Source organism: Ambystoma mexicanum, chromosome 2q (genome assembly GCF_040938575.1).
Source record: "Ambystoma mexicanum isolate Mex_15411 chromosome 2q, UKY_AmexF1_1, whole genome shotgun sequence".
NCBI lineage: Eukaryota > Metazoa > Chordata > Amphibia > Caudata > Ambystomatidae > Ambystoma > Ambystoma mexicanum.
In genome coordinates this window covers 979,307,386-979,323,088 of record NC_090924.1, presented here as the reverse complement: position 1 = coordinate 979,323,088, position 15,703 = coordinate 979,307,386, and the positions used below count along the sequence as shown (strand labels likewise).

General features: G+C 47.4%; 1 protein-coding gene across 11 annotated transcripts in view; it reads right to left on the bottom strand.

Annotated features, from left to right (window-relative positions):
* Positions 1-15,703, bottom strand: part of TRAK1 (trafficking kinesin protein 1) — a 748,555-nt gene that overhangs the window by 203,295 nt on the left and 529,557 nt on the right. For 7 of the 11 annotated variants that reach the window (XM_069648282.1, XM_069648279.1, XM_069648283.1 and 4 more), the window contains exon 11: positions 14,484-14,726. In XM_069648282.1, the coding sequence (XP_069504383.1) occupies positions 14,484-14,726 (243 nt within the window). The remainder of the gene's footprint in view (positions 1-14,483; positions 14,727-15,703) is intronic. The other 4 variants (XM_069648284.1, XM_069648278.1, XM_069648281.1 and 1 more) reach the window with 1 other exon arrangement.

The following is a 15,703-nucleotide window of genomic DNA, read 5'->3' as shown; positions in this document are numbered from 1 at the left end:
GGGGCCAAAGCATTCTCAAATTTGGTCCAAAGATATCCATTTGAATCTGGATAGGGCTGGACACAAAAGGGAGGAAAGGAGAATATACGCAGAGATGTATGTTTTTTTGGGAAGAAAAAGAAATTCATGAATTACAGTTACTTCCGATGTCCTCTCTAATTTGGTGAAAAGGGATGTTACCATGTTTTGGCAATTGTGAGCACAAATATCTTTAGAGGTATTTTTGAGGACCTCCCACTAACTCGTAATGTTATGTTTTGTTTATTTTATTTATAAAGCGCTTTACGCCAAAGCACTGTACATTTTAACAACAATACAATAACAGTAGAAGCAGATACAAATATGAGTCAAACCATCAATACATCAACTAGAACAATTTGCCAACAGAGATAAATGAGGGAAAAATGGTGTAGAGTTTAATGGAGTGGGGAAGAGCAAGTGAGATAAGGTGAAGGCGAGAGAGGGGGGGGGAAGAGGGGATAAAGAAGAGACAAGGAAGGGATAGAGAGACCTGAGGAGGAGGATAATAGACGGGTGGGGGGGAGGGAAGGGCGGGGGAGGATCAGAGTATCAGGGAGGGGGGTGGAGAAGGAGAGATTTTAAGGAGAGACGAAAGGAGGAATAGGTGGGGATGGAGCGGATAGAGAGGGGAAGGGAGTTCCAGTGGAGGGGGGGCAAGGAGCTGAAAGGAGCGAAAACGAGGAGGCACATGGGGACGGGGGAACAAGGAGAAGGAAGTGATCTGCAGATCTGAGGGAACGGGATGGAGTATAGAATGAGATGAGAGAGGAGAGATAAGGGGGAGCAAGTTCATGGAGAGATTTAAAGACGAGACAGAGGAAGTGGAATTTGAGTTGGGAATGAAAGGAAAGCCAGCCAAGCTGTGAGAGCGAGGAGGAGATGGAGTCTTTAGGTGAGAGTAAATAGAGGGTGCGGATGTTGAAGAGGGATTTTAGGGGGGCAAGATGAGATGCAGGGAGTCCGAAGAGGAGAAAGGAGCAGAAGAAAAGACGAGAGAAGAGAAGGGAGGATAGTAAAAGTTTAGTGGCATGGAAGGTTAGAGAGGAACGTATTTTGCGGATATTGAAAAGGTGCTAGCGACATGCGCGGGAAGTGAGAGAGATGTGGTGGGTGAAGGAAAGGGAGGAGTCGAAGTGAATGCCAAGGTTACGAGCATGGGCAGAGAGAGGAAGATTAGTGGGAGGAAAGTGAATAGAAGGAGGGGGAGATGGAGGAGGATTAGTGTTGGAGGGAAAGAATAAGACTTCAGTCTATGTCTGTATTAAGAGACAGAAAGTGGGATGACATCCAATTTTTAATTGCAGTAAGACAAGAAGAGAGCTTAAGATGGAGGTCCGGAGTGAAGGAAGAGAATGAGAGGAAAAGCTGGGTGTCATCATCATAGAAGTGATGAGAAATGCTGAAAGAGGAGATAATAGGTGCGAGAAGCGATGTGTAAAGGGAGAAAAGAAAGGGGCCAAGGACAGAGGCTTGAGGAACACCATAGTCCAGTGGAAGTATAGAAGAGGTATGACCACCCCATGATACGGAAAAAGAGCGGTGGGAGAGGTAAGAAGAGAGCCAGTTGAGGACGGAGCCTTTGAAACCTAAAGAAGAGAGAGTGTTGAGCAGTAAGGGGTGGTCAACAGTGTCAAAGGCTGCAGAGAGATCTAGGAGGATAAGGATAGAGGAATGCTTAGAGTAGCGAGCAGTAAGGAGGGAGTTGAGGACCTGGGTATGGGCAGTCTCAGGGGAGTGTTTAGGACGAAAGCCAGATTGAAAGGGGGGAAGGAGAGAGTAGTTGGTGACGAACGCAGAGAGCTGGGAATAGACAATGCGTTCAAGTAATTTAGAGAGGAATGGAAGAAGAGAGCTTGGACGGAAGTTGGACACAAGAAGAGGATTAGCGGATGGTTTCTTCAGAATAGGGATGATGGTAGCATGCTTGAAGGCAGAGGGGAAGGTAGCAGAGGAGAGACGGATATTGAAGAAGGAGGTTAGGTAAGGAATGAGGAGAGGGTAGATCTTGGGAATAAGGAGGGTAGGGAGTGGATCAGAAGGGGCAGCAGTGGGATGAGATTTGGACAGGAGAATGGAAACGTCAGACAGAGTGATAGGAGAGAAGTCAGTCATACATGTAGAAGGGGACTGGGGGAAAAGGGGGGAGTCGGTACCCAAAGAGGAGGAAGTGATGATTTGGCGAAGAGAGAGTATCTTAGAGGAGAAGAAGTCAGAAAAGTCAGAAGGGGATAGGAGAGATGAGGTTGAGGGGTCGTTGAGGGGTCCTGAGTAGGTGGGCAGAGGAGGCGAGAGAGGGTTTGAAAGATACGCCGAGGATGAGAGGCTTGAGAGTGTAGAAGGTTAGAGTAGTAAGATCTTTTAGCAGAGTTGAGGCTGGAGTCGTAAAGAGAGTGGTAAGAGAAGTAGGTAGTCTGGTTAGATAGAGAGGGGAATTTGAGCCAGCAACGCTCGAGGCGGCGTAGAAGACGACGCATAGATAGGAGGTGGGAGGAAAGCCATGGTTGAGAAGGTTTACGAGTAGGGCGGAAGGAAGAGAGAGGATAGAGTTGATCCAGGCTAGAAGAGATTGAGGAAGACAGAGAAGATAGGGCTTCATCTGCCGAGAGGGAAGAGAAGTCGAGGAGTGTCATGAAAGAGAGAAGGACTAAAGTTGCGGAGATCTCTTCGAACGAAGGAAGAGGAGGAGGGAGACAGAGAAGACTGAGGCTGAGAGGGAGTAAGGGAGAAGGAGAGTAGGGCATGGTCAGAGAGATAGTTGGGTAGTGTAGAGACAGAGGAGGAGGAATCGATAGAGTTGAAAATGAGATCAAGAGTGGAGCCAGAAGAATGAGTAGGAGGAGATGGGAGAGGAGATAGGAGGTATGAGTCAAGGATGGAGAAGAGAGGGGAAGAATGAGGAGGAGAGGGGAGGTGAAGATTGAAATCGCCAAGAACTGTGAGAGGAGAAGGAGATGGGGAGATAAGGGAGAGGAGGTGGTCAAGGTCTTCATAAAAGGAGGAAAGGGGGCCAGGAGGTCTATATATAATTAAAAAAGAGATAGGATGAGGGGAAGAGGAGGATTTGTGGAGGTATTCAAGGAGGGGAAGGTTGGGAGAGGTACAGAGGAGGTAGAAGAAAGGTATTTAGGGTGGAAGAGGAGTCCAGTGCCTCCAACCTGACCAGAAGAACAAGGGACGTGAGAGAAGGAAGAGGAGGATGTAGTGAGAGAGGCAGGAACAGTAGAGTTGTGAAGTGGGATCCACGTTTCAGTTATGCAGAGGAAGTGAAGGTTAAGTCGGAAAAACATGTCCAAAACAGCAGCGGTCTTATTGCAGATGGATCTAGCATTCCAGAGAGCGATGTTGATAAACCTGGAGGGTTGGGTAATAGGAGGATAAACAAGGTTGGGACGAAGGGGAAGGGAAGGAGGTGGATGAGATGGAGGGGGAAGGGGATTGAGAGAGGGAGTGGACATGATAATAAGGGGAAGGGAAGGAAGTATGGGGAGGAGAGGGAGGGTAAGAGAGGGGGAAGAGGAGTGGGGGGATGAGGAGAGTGAGGATTGGCGATGTGCATGACAGGGATGCTTAAGTGAGAGGGTAAGGAGGGTCCAAGATAGAGGCGGGTCTAAATGGTCCAATTTGTGGCAGAACCAGTGGTTATGGAGGGGCAGGCAGACAGGGGACAAGGGAGTCAGGTGAGGGGCGGGGAATAGTCAATAGTGATGACGGGGTCAAAAGGCAGTGGAGGTTGGTAGAGAGGTTGGACCGTATTCAGGCGACCAGAGAAGGAGGAAGCGCTCCTGAGGTGGCAGGTAGTCCGTGGAATAGTGTCCGTAGGACTAGGCAACCGTAATGAATCTTACTGTAAATCTGTTTGTTGGCACAAATGTTTTTGACAATTAAAGATCTAAAAGATAATGGGAAAGAACATGTTCTTCACAATTAACTTGTCAACCCACTTACAGTATGTAGTTACTAGATGAATATGCAGGGAGGGGGGACATTGTGACATATATATGGGATACATTACTCACCGTAATCGTATTTCTGATGCTTGCATCTGCTTAGATTCACATGCTGTGCATAGGCCGACATCTAGTGGAAGCTGCGGAGTATTACAGTTTGTTTTTCGAAACTCGAAAATGGACGCCGACACAGAGCGTGCCAGTAATAATATCCCTAGTGTGACGTCCACTGTACCCATGATCCCTTACGCGTCTAGGACCCTCAGATTGCATTTTTTCTGACATGAGGTAGCATGAGGAGTAGCGCGAGTACAGATAATCCAAGCAGATAGATAAAAGATAAGACTACAAGCATCCATGCACCTTCTCTCAGAGGGGAGGAAGGGTGGGACGCATGTTAATCTAAGCAGATACAAGCATCAGAAATACGATTACGGTGAGTAATGTATCCCTTCTGAGGCTTGTGGAATCTGCTTAGATCACATGCTGTGCATAGATTAGCGAGCAGTGTTAGAAGAAGGAGGTGGGATGTGAGAAGGGTCATGAGCAAATAAATGTCTTAGAACGCTTGTCCCACTTGAGTATCTGTCTTGAAATGGGTGTCAATGCAGTAGTGCTGAGTAAAAGTGTGAATAGAGCTCCAAGTAGCTGCTTTGCAAATGGTGTCAAGGGGTACATTTGCATTAAAAGCCAGAGTGGCCCCAATGCCTCTTGTAGAGTGGGCTCCTGGCGTGAAAGGCAGAGTCTTTTCAGAAAGAGAGTAACACAGCTGGATACAGTTTATAGAGACGCGATCTCCCTCTCTGCCTGTGGCTACGGAGACAGTTGGTCTGCTTTCGTTAGCCGCTTGGTTTTGTTTACATAGTATAGGACCGCCCTACGCACATCTAGGATGTGTAGTTTCACCTCAGCCGAGCTTTGTGGGTCTTGGAAGAAAGCCGGAAGCTCAATGGACTGGTTCACGTGGAATTTAGAAATAAATTTAGGTGAGAACCTAGGGTGTGTACGTAAAACCATTATCTTTATGAACCGTAAAGAAAGGATCCTGCACTGACAGAGCCTGAATTTCACTGACCCTTCTTATAGATGTAATTGCTACTAAGAAGGCCGTCTTATAAGTCAGGTGTTTGAGACTGCTTTTATGCATGGGCTCGAATGGAGGGCCCATGAGTTTAGATAGCCCCACATTAAGGTCCCATCCTGGTGGTGGGTTTGAAATTGGAGGTAGAAGTCTTTTTACTCCTTCCATGAAGGCTTTAACCACTTTCCACCACGACACCTTGTTATGGGAGGTGGTGTATGCTGACAGAGCTGCCAGGTGTACCTTCAGTGAATTAAAAACCAACCCTGCGTCCAGCAGGTGGAGCATGTATGTGACAATTGTGGAAGGAGTGCAATCAACTGGGTTGATTTGTTTATTCTGGCACCAGATAACAAATCTTTTCCATTTGTCGAAGTAGCTGTGCCTCGTGTTTGGCTTCCTAGATTCTTTTAGGATGTCCATACATCTTTGTGGTAAATTGAGATGTCCCAACTCTATGACCTCAGGAGCCATGCTGCCAGGTTCATTGAGTTGAGTTGAGGATGCACTTTCTGACTTTAGTGCTGAGACAGTAGGTAGTACCAGCCCGGGAGTTTGATGGGTTCGCACACCGCTGGTCTGCGTAAGTGTGGGAACCACGGTTGTCTCGCCCACATGGGAGCAACTAGGACGAGCGTCATCGATTCTCTGCTCATCTTGTTGACCACCTTCCTGATGAGGTGTTGGTGGAAAAGCGTACGCAAACATCCCTGACCAGTTCATCCACAGGGCGTACTCCTGGGAGTCTGGTTGGGGGAACCTGGATGCGAATCCTGGGCACTGTCTGTTTTCGCTTGTGGCAAATAGGTCTATAGTGGGGAAACCCCACTGAGAGAAGATATCTTCTACGATTTCTCTGTGTAGACACCATTCGTGTTCCTCTGGGAGGGGATCTCTGCTCAAAGCGTCCGCCAGAGAATTGAGATCCCCTGGAACATGTTGAGATGACAGGAAGAAGTTCCTTCTGAGTGCCCATATCCAAATTTTCTGGGCTTGGACAGATTTGGCGAACGAGTCCCTCCTTGCTTGTTCAGGTAACAAATGTCTGTACTGCTGTCCGTCAGGATCTGCACTGACAGGTTCAACAGGTAGGGCTCGAACGCTTGAAGCGCTCTGAATACTGCCAGAAGCTCTAGCAGGTTGATAGGATTCTTGGCCACTGAGTGAGACCAGAGACCCTGAGCTGTGTGGTGGAGATGGTGTGCTCCCCACCCTGACAGGCATGCGTCCGTCGTGACTACCGCCTGTATCTCGGGATCGTAAAAGGGTTTCCCCTTGGACAGATTTTCTCTTGTCCACCAGTGAAGGCTTTGTTCAAGTGTTGGCGAAACGACCACTATATCGTCCCACTGACCACTTGCCTGAGACCACTGTTTCGCCAACCATTCTTGCATGGGACGCAGGCGGAGGCGCGCGTGGGGGACCAGGTAAATACATGACGCCATCATGCCCAGCAGACGCATTGCTTTGCGTACCATTATCTGGTGACCTGCCTGATATTGCAGAATTTGCAGCAGTATATTCCAAATTCTTTCCTCTGATGGAAAGGCCAACTCCTCTTGTGTGTTTATGGCAGCTCCTAGGAACTGTTTGGAGGTGCTTGGCACCAGACTTGACTTTTTCTCGTTTATGGAGAAACCTAATTCGAAGAGGAGGTTGATCGTTCTTTGAATGTTTGTTCTGCAAATTACTGGGGTCTCCCCCATGATGAGCCCGTCGTCCAGGTAAGGGTACACTGGGATTGCCTCCCTGCGTAGGTGTGCCGCCGCCACTGCCAGTACCTTGGTGAATACCCTTGGAGCCGAGACTATCCCGAAGGGCAGTACCTTGAACTGGTAGTGCTGACTGTCCACCTTGAAGCGCAAGTATCTTCTGTGCGCTGGGAACATGGAAATATGAAAATGGGCATCTTTCATGTCCAATGTTGCCATGTAATCCCCTTTTTTAGGAGGGGGATTACCTCCTGGTGAGTAGTCATGCGAAAATTTTGGGGCTTGACATACTTGCAGGCCGTAAGTCCAATACTGGGCGCATTGTCAAATCTTTTTTTGGCACAAGGAAGGAAGTTCAATAAACACTGCTTACCTGGTGTCCCGGGATGAGTTCCATTGCGTCCTTTGCTAGAAGATTGGCGATCTCTTCGAGGAGGATCTTCTAGTGGTCTAATGAATGTACTTTTTGTCGTGGAGGGTGGTTTCAGGGACGCTCTAACAGTTCTATGCAGTATCCTGCGGACACTGTGGACAGCACCCATCTGTCTGATGTGATCCCTTCCCATACTTGGGTGAAGTTGGAAATGCGTCCCCCTAATGGGGATGCGTGAGAAGGGACCCTGAACGGAACGTCACTGTTTTGGAGGAGGCGTGCCACCACCTCTATTGGGGCTGCCTATACCCTTACCACGTCCTCTCTTGTTACCCCTGCCATAACCCTGGGTAGACTGCTGGTTGCCATTGTTCCATGGTGTACCCTGCCTCTGGGAATTGTTTGAGCCTCTTTGGGAGTTTTGGCCGCGTGGGCGATGAAAATTGCCATTCCCCCTTTGATTTGGGGGTTTGTTGGTTAATTGACCCAGGGATTTAAGAGTCTCGTACTCATCCTTGCATTTTTTAGCGCATCCTCTACCGCCTTGCCAAACAGTAGATCAGGCTCCACCAGTTTGTCTATTAACGATGCTTGGGTCTCGGGTTTGAACCCTTATTGCCTTAACCAAGCATGTCTTTTGATAACAGTGCTCTCTGCTATCAATCTGCCAGCGTTATCTGCGGCATGAAATGTTGCTTTTAAGATGCAACCGGACACGGCTCTTCCCTCCGACGCAACCCATGCCAACTGGCCCTTTAAAGGTTCCGGGGCGGAGTCAATGAGTGCCGTGACTTCTTCCCACTGGTGGCAGTTGTAACTCGCCAGTAGGGTGGTGGAGTTGGCAATCCTTGCCTGGTAGGCGGAAGTGGAGGCTACTTTCCTACCCAAACCATAAATCTTTTTGCTCTCCTTGTCGGGAGGAGCTTCAGACGATGATAGGAGCGTACCCGCCCTCTTTCCGGTGTTTGTCACTACCAGGGAGTCCGGTTTCAGATGCCCCCTTATGTACAGCGGGTCTGACTAGCTGCCCTGAATAGTTTCTCGATCCTGGGGTTTACCGCCCTGGTGAGGTTAGGATTTACAAGGGAAGGGTCTATTCTCCTTTGTATAGATTTGAGAATAGGAATGGCATGGGCAACAGGTCTCCTTTCTCCCACTAATTCCTCAGCAAAATCCATCTCTTCCTGTGCCCCCTGGGTATCAATTTGGAAGTGTTCTGCCGCTCTGGACAAAACCTCATTCAAGAGAGGTTGGTTGTCGACAGGGGAGTCGGTAACCGGAGGTTCTTTGTCTACTGGGGACTCTACTCTGTAGGTTTCTGGGTCATCCTCGTCCTCCTCTTGGTCCTTGTCATCCCCATAGTAGTCCGTCCCAGTTTGGTCTCCCAACGTGCCCAAATCTGGATCCTCAATCAAAAGTGGATCCTCATTATATTGAGAGTAGGGCTGTATACAGAAAGGGTCCGAAGACCGACCTTGTGTTGGTGCCTCAACCCGGGATTTCTTACTTGAGGGTTGCGGGTCCCTAGACCCTGAGGGTGTAGCCCCGTCAGGGGTATAGGCAAGGAACTGCTCAGGATTCTTGGCATAGAAGTCTGCCAGGGATGACATCCTAGACATAACCCTGTCTATATCTTCACTAGACCATTCCTTAGAGCTGGGGAATACTCTTTCCTGGGAGAGTTTCCCTGTTCTATCCTGACTGGATGTATGGCCTTGTGCAGGGGTCTTGGGTAAATTAACAGAAGACTGTGACTTGTCTGTCTGTTTCTGAGGTGTAGAAGAAGGTTGAGAGTGCTTCTGCTGTTTTCCCCCCTCCCCGTGGGTGGAAGAGTGTTTCCCCGGTGTTTTTATTCCATCAGAGCTTTTCGACGTCTGGCGTCGAGGTTCGGGGGTAGTGTCCCTATCTCTAGAGTGTGGCGGTCGGGACTCGGGAGCAGCCGTCACGCGGTCTGCTGACGCCGACTACTGGAGTGCGGCCTGGGGATAGAGGTCGGCTTCGTCTTCCGACTATCGAACCTTCTTTACCTTAGGGAGCAAGGCACTTTTGGCAACAGTGGATGGCTGCCTGGAGTCATACGGCGATCTAGATCGAGAATGCCCAGAGGACACCGATTCGGTGGACCATTCTCTGTGTGCCTCTTTCCGAGAACTCGAGGTGCGCGTCGAGTCTCGGTTGGACTTTGCGTGTTTGGTGGAAGTGCAGTGGGTAGCGCTCGTGTCGCCGGGGGTTTTCCCCATAGCTGCCCTGCCAGACAACCTTCCGAGGTCGGGGACTTGCGCTTGGCTGTCTCTCGACGCCACGTTGCCCTCGCCGTCCAAAAGCACAGCATCGCTGCCATCACTGAAGGCGCCCTCCGCTGCCATGGCCTCTTGTCGCCTGGCATGGTGGGCCCAACGTTTGGTTGAACAGTCCTTTAGGGTCTTCGGTTTAAACCAACTGCACGCTCTGCAGTTCGCCTCGGGGTGGTTCCTCGGCAAGCAGAGGTTACACGTGGCATGTGTCAACCCAAGGGTACTTGCGGTTGCACTTGGGGCAAAATTGGAAAGGGGTACCCTCCATACGCACCCTGTGGCAGCGGGCTAGTGAGTGTAGGAATATATAAGAAGGTGTACATGTATATTTAAGAGTGTAGAGTATGTACCACCCTCCACTCTCCCTACTTGCAGGGCCAAGGCCAGAGGCCTTCCAAGGCCCGGGCTGAGGCCAGAGGCCTTTCGAGGCCCAAGTCCGTCGTGCAGCTCTCGACGGTTGATTCCTTCTCCGGGCCGGCGTCGAGTGTCGAAGTTCGGTGACTCGACGTTGGGGTGGAGAAAAGGGGAAATATTAAGATATTTTTGCAAAATTATGGCTAGGCCAGGGAACTCCGCAGGATGCTTCCGACCAGTATGGTGGAAAAAAACCAATCTGAGGGTCCTAGACGCGTGAGGGATCATGGGTACAGTGGACGTCACACTAGGGACAGTATTACTGGCACGCCCTGTGTCGACGCCCATTTTCGAGTTTGGAAAAACAAACTGTAATACTGCGCAACTTCCACTAGATGTCGGCCTACGCACAGCATGTGATCTAAGCAGATTCCACAAGCCTCAGAAATACATATGTATCTCTTTTTACTCTGTTCCTCCAGACGCCAATAGACTGGAATTTGAAATTTGGAACTGCTTTTCCAAACTGCCCCCCCCCAGATGAATTCTCATGAAAGTTTGCAAAGCAAGTATAAGGCCCCATCAGATTTATTCTGCAAAGTCTGGTGAGGTTTCGTGTGGGGGCAAAGTTATAGGGGGGGGTCCCAAACTTTTAGTTTTTACCCGTAGACAAAGAAATGTTGCTCACGCCTACAGACCAAACCGCTGGACGTATTTTCACCAAATTTGCAGCAGGAGCGACGGCTTGGTTCCGAAAGTGTGCTTTTGTAAATTTGGTGTAAATCCGTCCAGTCGTTTTTATTAAAACGGCCCAAAAGTAGGTAATAAAACGTATTTATATCTGGGTTTGGTCCGCGGACGGGCCTCCGATTGGTCCAGAGGGCAGCGTGATGTCCGTGGACATTGAATGAGACCGCCGATTGGTTGGTGAAAAGTGCGAGGTGTGAGGTGCGTCAAATTTTTGGGAAACGCCTACCATGTTGGATTTGTGGCCAGCGCCCTTAGACCGCGGCCATGCAGTAAAAACATATTAAAAAGCCCAACATTGCACTTGTCAAACTAATGAAACAATCTCTGGGGAGATGAGGGGTGATGAAGATGGCAGTCCTGCGATGTCTCCGAACATGTCAGATGTTTGGGGACATATATACCCATTTGTGAATTACAGGGTTGGTGAAAAGCAGTTTTTGGATGGCTTATAAACTTTGGCCCCACTCAATGAAACTGCATAAAATTATGGAATGTTATTCTAGACCCGACTCTGCATGGTTCTGCACATTGTGGTGCTGTTTTGTCAAGAGGGAACAAAATTAGAGGGGCGGGGGGGGGGCGCAAAATATTTTAAATGGTTATAAATGTGGTGCCATTTGAAGAATCTGCGCAAAATTTGCAAAAAGATTTTAGACCTAGATATGAATGTTTCTGCAAAGTTTGGTGGGTATTTGTCAAGGGCGGGCAAAATTAGAGGGGGTGGTCAATATTTTTAGATGGCTTATAACTCTGTTGCCATTTGACGAATGTGGACAAAAGTTTTGAGAACGTTTATAGACCCAACCTTGAATGTTTGGGCAAAGTCTGAATGGATTTTGTGAAGAGGGGGCTAAGTTATATGACTATTTTATGTATGTATATTTTGACACTTTAAAAAAAGAAAACATGGAGGATTGGCAACAAACTCGTGTGAGCATTGAGAAGGACCGGAAAGCATGGTTTTGCAAATGTGTGCGTGTTTTATTTTTGTAAAAGTGTCATAATGTAGGTACAAAAAATAGTGATATACCTTTGGTGACTGAGGTATAGCCTGTGGCCATGGGCAGTGGCCAGATTGTCTGGGTCATGAATATCTGGACAATCTGGCTACTAGCAATGACCACAAGGGACCAGCAATGGGGTTGAAGTGGCATGGGTACCATGGACCGGCTATGTGGTAAAGTATTTAGAAATTGGGATAGGTTTGAATGGGAAAAGCTGTATGGGATTGCAGCAAATATGCATGAAGAGTGTCAAAGCATGGTTTTGCAAATATGTCCTGTGTTTTATTTTTTGGAAAGTGTGAAAATGTAAGTAAACAACACAGTGATATAACATTGGTGCCTGGGCTACAGCCTAAACTGGTGGACTAGGTTACAACAAACCTGGGTGATGAGCATTAGTAAGGACCTGAAAGCATGTTTTTGAAAAATATGTTGCGTTTTATTTTTCTAAACTGTAAGAATGTAGGTAGAAAATCTAGTGTACTTTTGAAGGATTTGGGTGACAGATTTGAGCTCATCTAATGACAATTCCTGCTGATGAAATGTCACTGTAAGCATAGTTCAATTTAAGCTAAATCTGACAAAACTAAGGGATCATGGAATACTGCTCATAGCCCGGAACTGAACCTAATGCATTGTTAGTGGCAGAGGATTGTATGGTCTGTGCCATGGACAGCAAGTTAGAGAAAATATGGGTACAATCTTTGCGGCCACAAGACGTCAATTCGAAGGTATGGGAGAAACTGGTAGAGGATGTTATGGGTCCATAAGGAACTTGGGCTGAAGGCATCTCTGTGATGCATTAGTCAATGGACTATTACTACAAATGAGCAAAGAAAGTTGCTGCTGACCAAATGTGATTCTGATGGTGTGGATAGTCAGGAATGGTTGCCAAAAGAACAGTGTGAGGCTAGGGAGGTGAGCCTGCTATGCCTATTCCCCTTAGGGGTGGCAGTAAGCAGGACCTTGCAGGGAGAGACTCCCCCTATGGGGACAAGGACTCATGTTCCATAGAGGAACTCCCAAAAGCCCTCCACCATGGATCACCAGTGACATCTAGGCTTCTGAATAATATTAAAGATCAGACCACTGTTTGTTATTGTACCCCAATACAATATGACGAAAACACTGAAGAGTAAGAATGTAAGAGTAACAATGACTAACTACCTGTCAAATACTGAGACTAGTATACCCAAAGGAGTTATAACAAGTGTAACCCAAGAACATATTTGGAAGACGATCATCAGTGGAGTTATGATGATAATAGACCAGAAACAGAAAAGGGACTTACTCCCTCAAGCTGCTGGGGAAATCCCAGGGCCTCATCATAAAAGTGGGAGAGAGAGGTAGAGAGAGAAACAAAGCCTGGGAGCTTCCATTCAGTCAAGTCGTGAATGAGCCAGGAGAATGAAAGATCCTCCGTTGCTAGGAAGGCAGAAGATGTTGTCCGCCAGAAGCCTCAAGCAAGTCAGAGGCTGACGAGCAGAGGAGAAGAAAACCCTAAGAAGGAGAAGCAGGCAAGAGCAGTGGCATGACCCTGGAGAGGTGGATGGGCGAGTTTGACAACAACACAGAGCTTGTTGGAGACTTGAAGCCGCAGAGCTGCGGAGAAGAAGCCAAAGCAGGCGGAATGAGAAATCAAGCTGTCCTGAAAACGCACAAAGTCCCGTTGCTGCGAACGGGCCTGGTGACGCCAACTCTCAAAAAGCAAGGTAATAAGGATGGCGGGAGACCCGGGTGGGAACATGGCAAAGAATACTGGCAGCCTCCTCGTCACAGTGAGTGGTCAGAAGTTAAGAAGAGTGACAAACACTCTCGGACTCAGCATTCTCGTCCCAGAGAGTGGTCGGAAGAGAGAACAACCATTATGAAACTGTACAAGAGAATTACTATTGGGTCTACAATAAGGATAGCAAGGAGGAATACCGTGAATCAGAAGAGAGGGAATTTAATATCAACTCTCTTATGCACAAATAGTTGAAGAACTGTAGCAACATAGAGAATAAGAAACACACAAATAAGGAATCAGTCCCCGTAATGGAAGCAAAAAGAGAAAGAGTTTTAGAGACACCAAAGAGCGATGATCTTCCAGGACTTACCAAGCTAACCAGGCTGAGGAGGAGGGGCCTGCCAAGGGAACATTCAGGGGAAACCAAGACTGGGAAAAGTCGCCTACTAGAACTAAACAGATTACTTCATGAGATAGCCAAGCAACATCTCAAGATTGCATACTAAAGCAGAAGACGCTTATCTAGGAGAAGGGAGTCATTTGCTTGGTCTTTTGTTTTCAATTAGTGGTAGGGACAGAGTAGCTTTGAGTTGGACGGAGGACAGACGTTTATTTTTGGACTACGCAACAGACTTGACACTTTAGTTTGGTTAGGTAGACAAACCCATAGACTTGGGATAGTGAGGCGTTTATTTCCTTTATTATTTGAATAAAGAAGCTAGAAATGAAAAAAAAAACGGTATGACTCCTCCTTCTGACCCACCACAGTGGTAATATTTAATTGGAGCATTTGTGTATGGTGTACCAGTGTCAAAGTCTTGAAATGTATCATAAATGTGTGAGTTCTTATAACGGACATGCGTTTTGTGTGGTTTTCAGGATGTGGTGTCCAGAGGTTGATGGTTTTGAATAGAACAGACAGATGATTCTGGGTGAAAGGAAGTGGAGTCTATGCTTTTCAGCATGTTCATCGAATTAACCTACTCAAATGTCCAACTGCCTCTTCTCTTAATAGCACAAGCTTTCCACCTAACACACACACACACACACACACACCCTCCCACCCCCCCCCCACCCCGCCTCCTAAAGCATAACACAACCATCACTCATGATTTTGCACAACAGGTGCATGACAAGCAATATTTAAACACAAAAAACATCATCATCATCAGCCATGCATATTTCAATGTTGCCTTTTGAAATTCCATTGATACCAACCCATTGTCAGGTGATTCTGTTTGCAAGATGATGCTGTTTGTCTTGTTGTCTATTACAATGTTGGTGATATCACCGCCGTAGAAACTGGAGCGTGGTGTGCTTATACAACTAGAAACAACTGAGTTCAGAGCAGATGACTGATTAGATCCTGGGATGTTCATGGGGGATGAGGCCAAGGACCTCTGCTTCACCACCAGGTTTATATTGCGCACAGTCTCAAACACACGTTTCTGATGGCCGCTGCTGAAACAACAATAAAACAAAAAGGTAAACAATGTGAGCCACAGGCATTAAATAAAAATACTGTAGTAAATAAATCTTATATTATTAAATCTGTCTACATGTGGAAAAGAGTAGAAAAGAAAGTAAACTCAACAAAACCCACTTGTATTTCAAAGACATTTCTACAGCCCCAGAAGGACCCAGGAGTTGAACTTTACTGTACTTACTCTCAATCTACCTGCTTGAGCCATGAAAATCAACACCACAAAATGAGGTTTGGCTCTCTCATGCCCTCTTGGATATGGTAATCTGTTAGCCTAAGAAAAAGTTAGCTCTATTCCCGCACTTATGAGGTGTGCAGCTGCAACCACAGCAGGCAAATTAAGTACATTTTTGTGAACCCTTCGCAGTAAGAGGGCCTTAACCTATTACCGCCATATTAAAAATAATCTGCAGTTTTGGAATTAGCTTTCATTATTACACTTATGGATGTACTGAGAGGTTGCTGTCAGAGAAAGTCACTGTATTAAGCTTAATAAGCAATTAATCAGGACTTCAGCTGAAAATGTAATTTGGCTTGGATACCATTGTCGCGCCCGCTTATACAACTGCACCTTTTTCTGCCGATTCCCAACTGGTGCCAATCTTTGTCTGTGCCGGTCTTGCTGATGGTTGTCCCCATTTTCATTGCCCTTTACAGTACTGGGTTGACTCCCTTCCTGCAAAGGCTTTAGTTCGTGGCAAACCCACCGTTCCTTGGCATGTTCCCCTGGTCCCATCCACTTGTGGGGTATCTGTTACTGCTCGCAATGCCGGCGCCACCGTTTTTGCGTTGCCCTTTACAGTACTCGGTTGACTCCCTTCCCGCAAAGGAGTTGCAAACCATTCTATAGTTGTATTCTGGAGCCTGGTGGCGATGCTCATGTCTCCTTAAACCGCCAATGTTCACCTCTCCCCGTACTCCTCTGGAGCTCCCTGTCTATTCTGTACTAGATTTT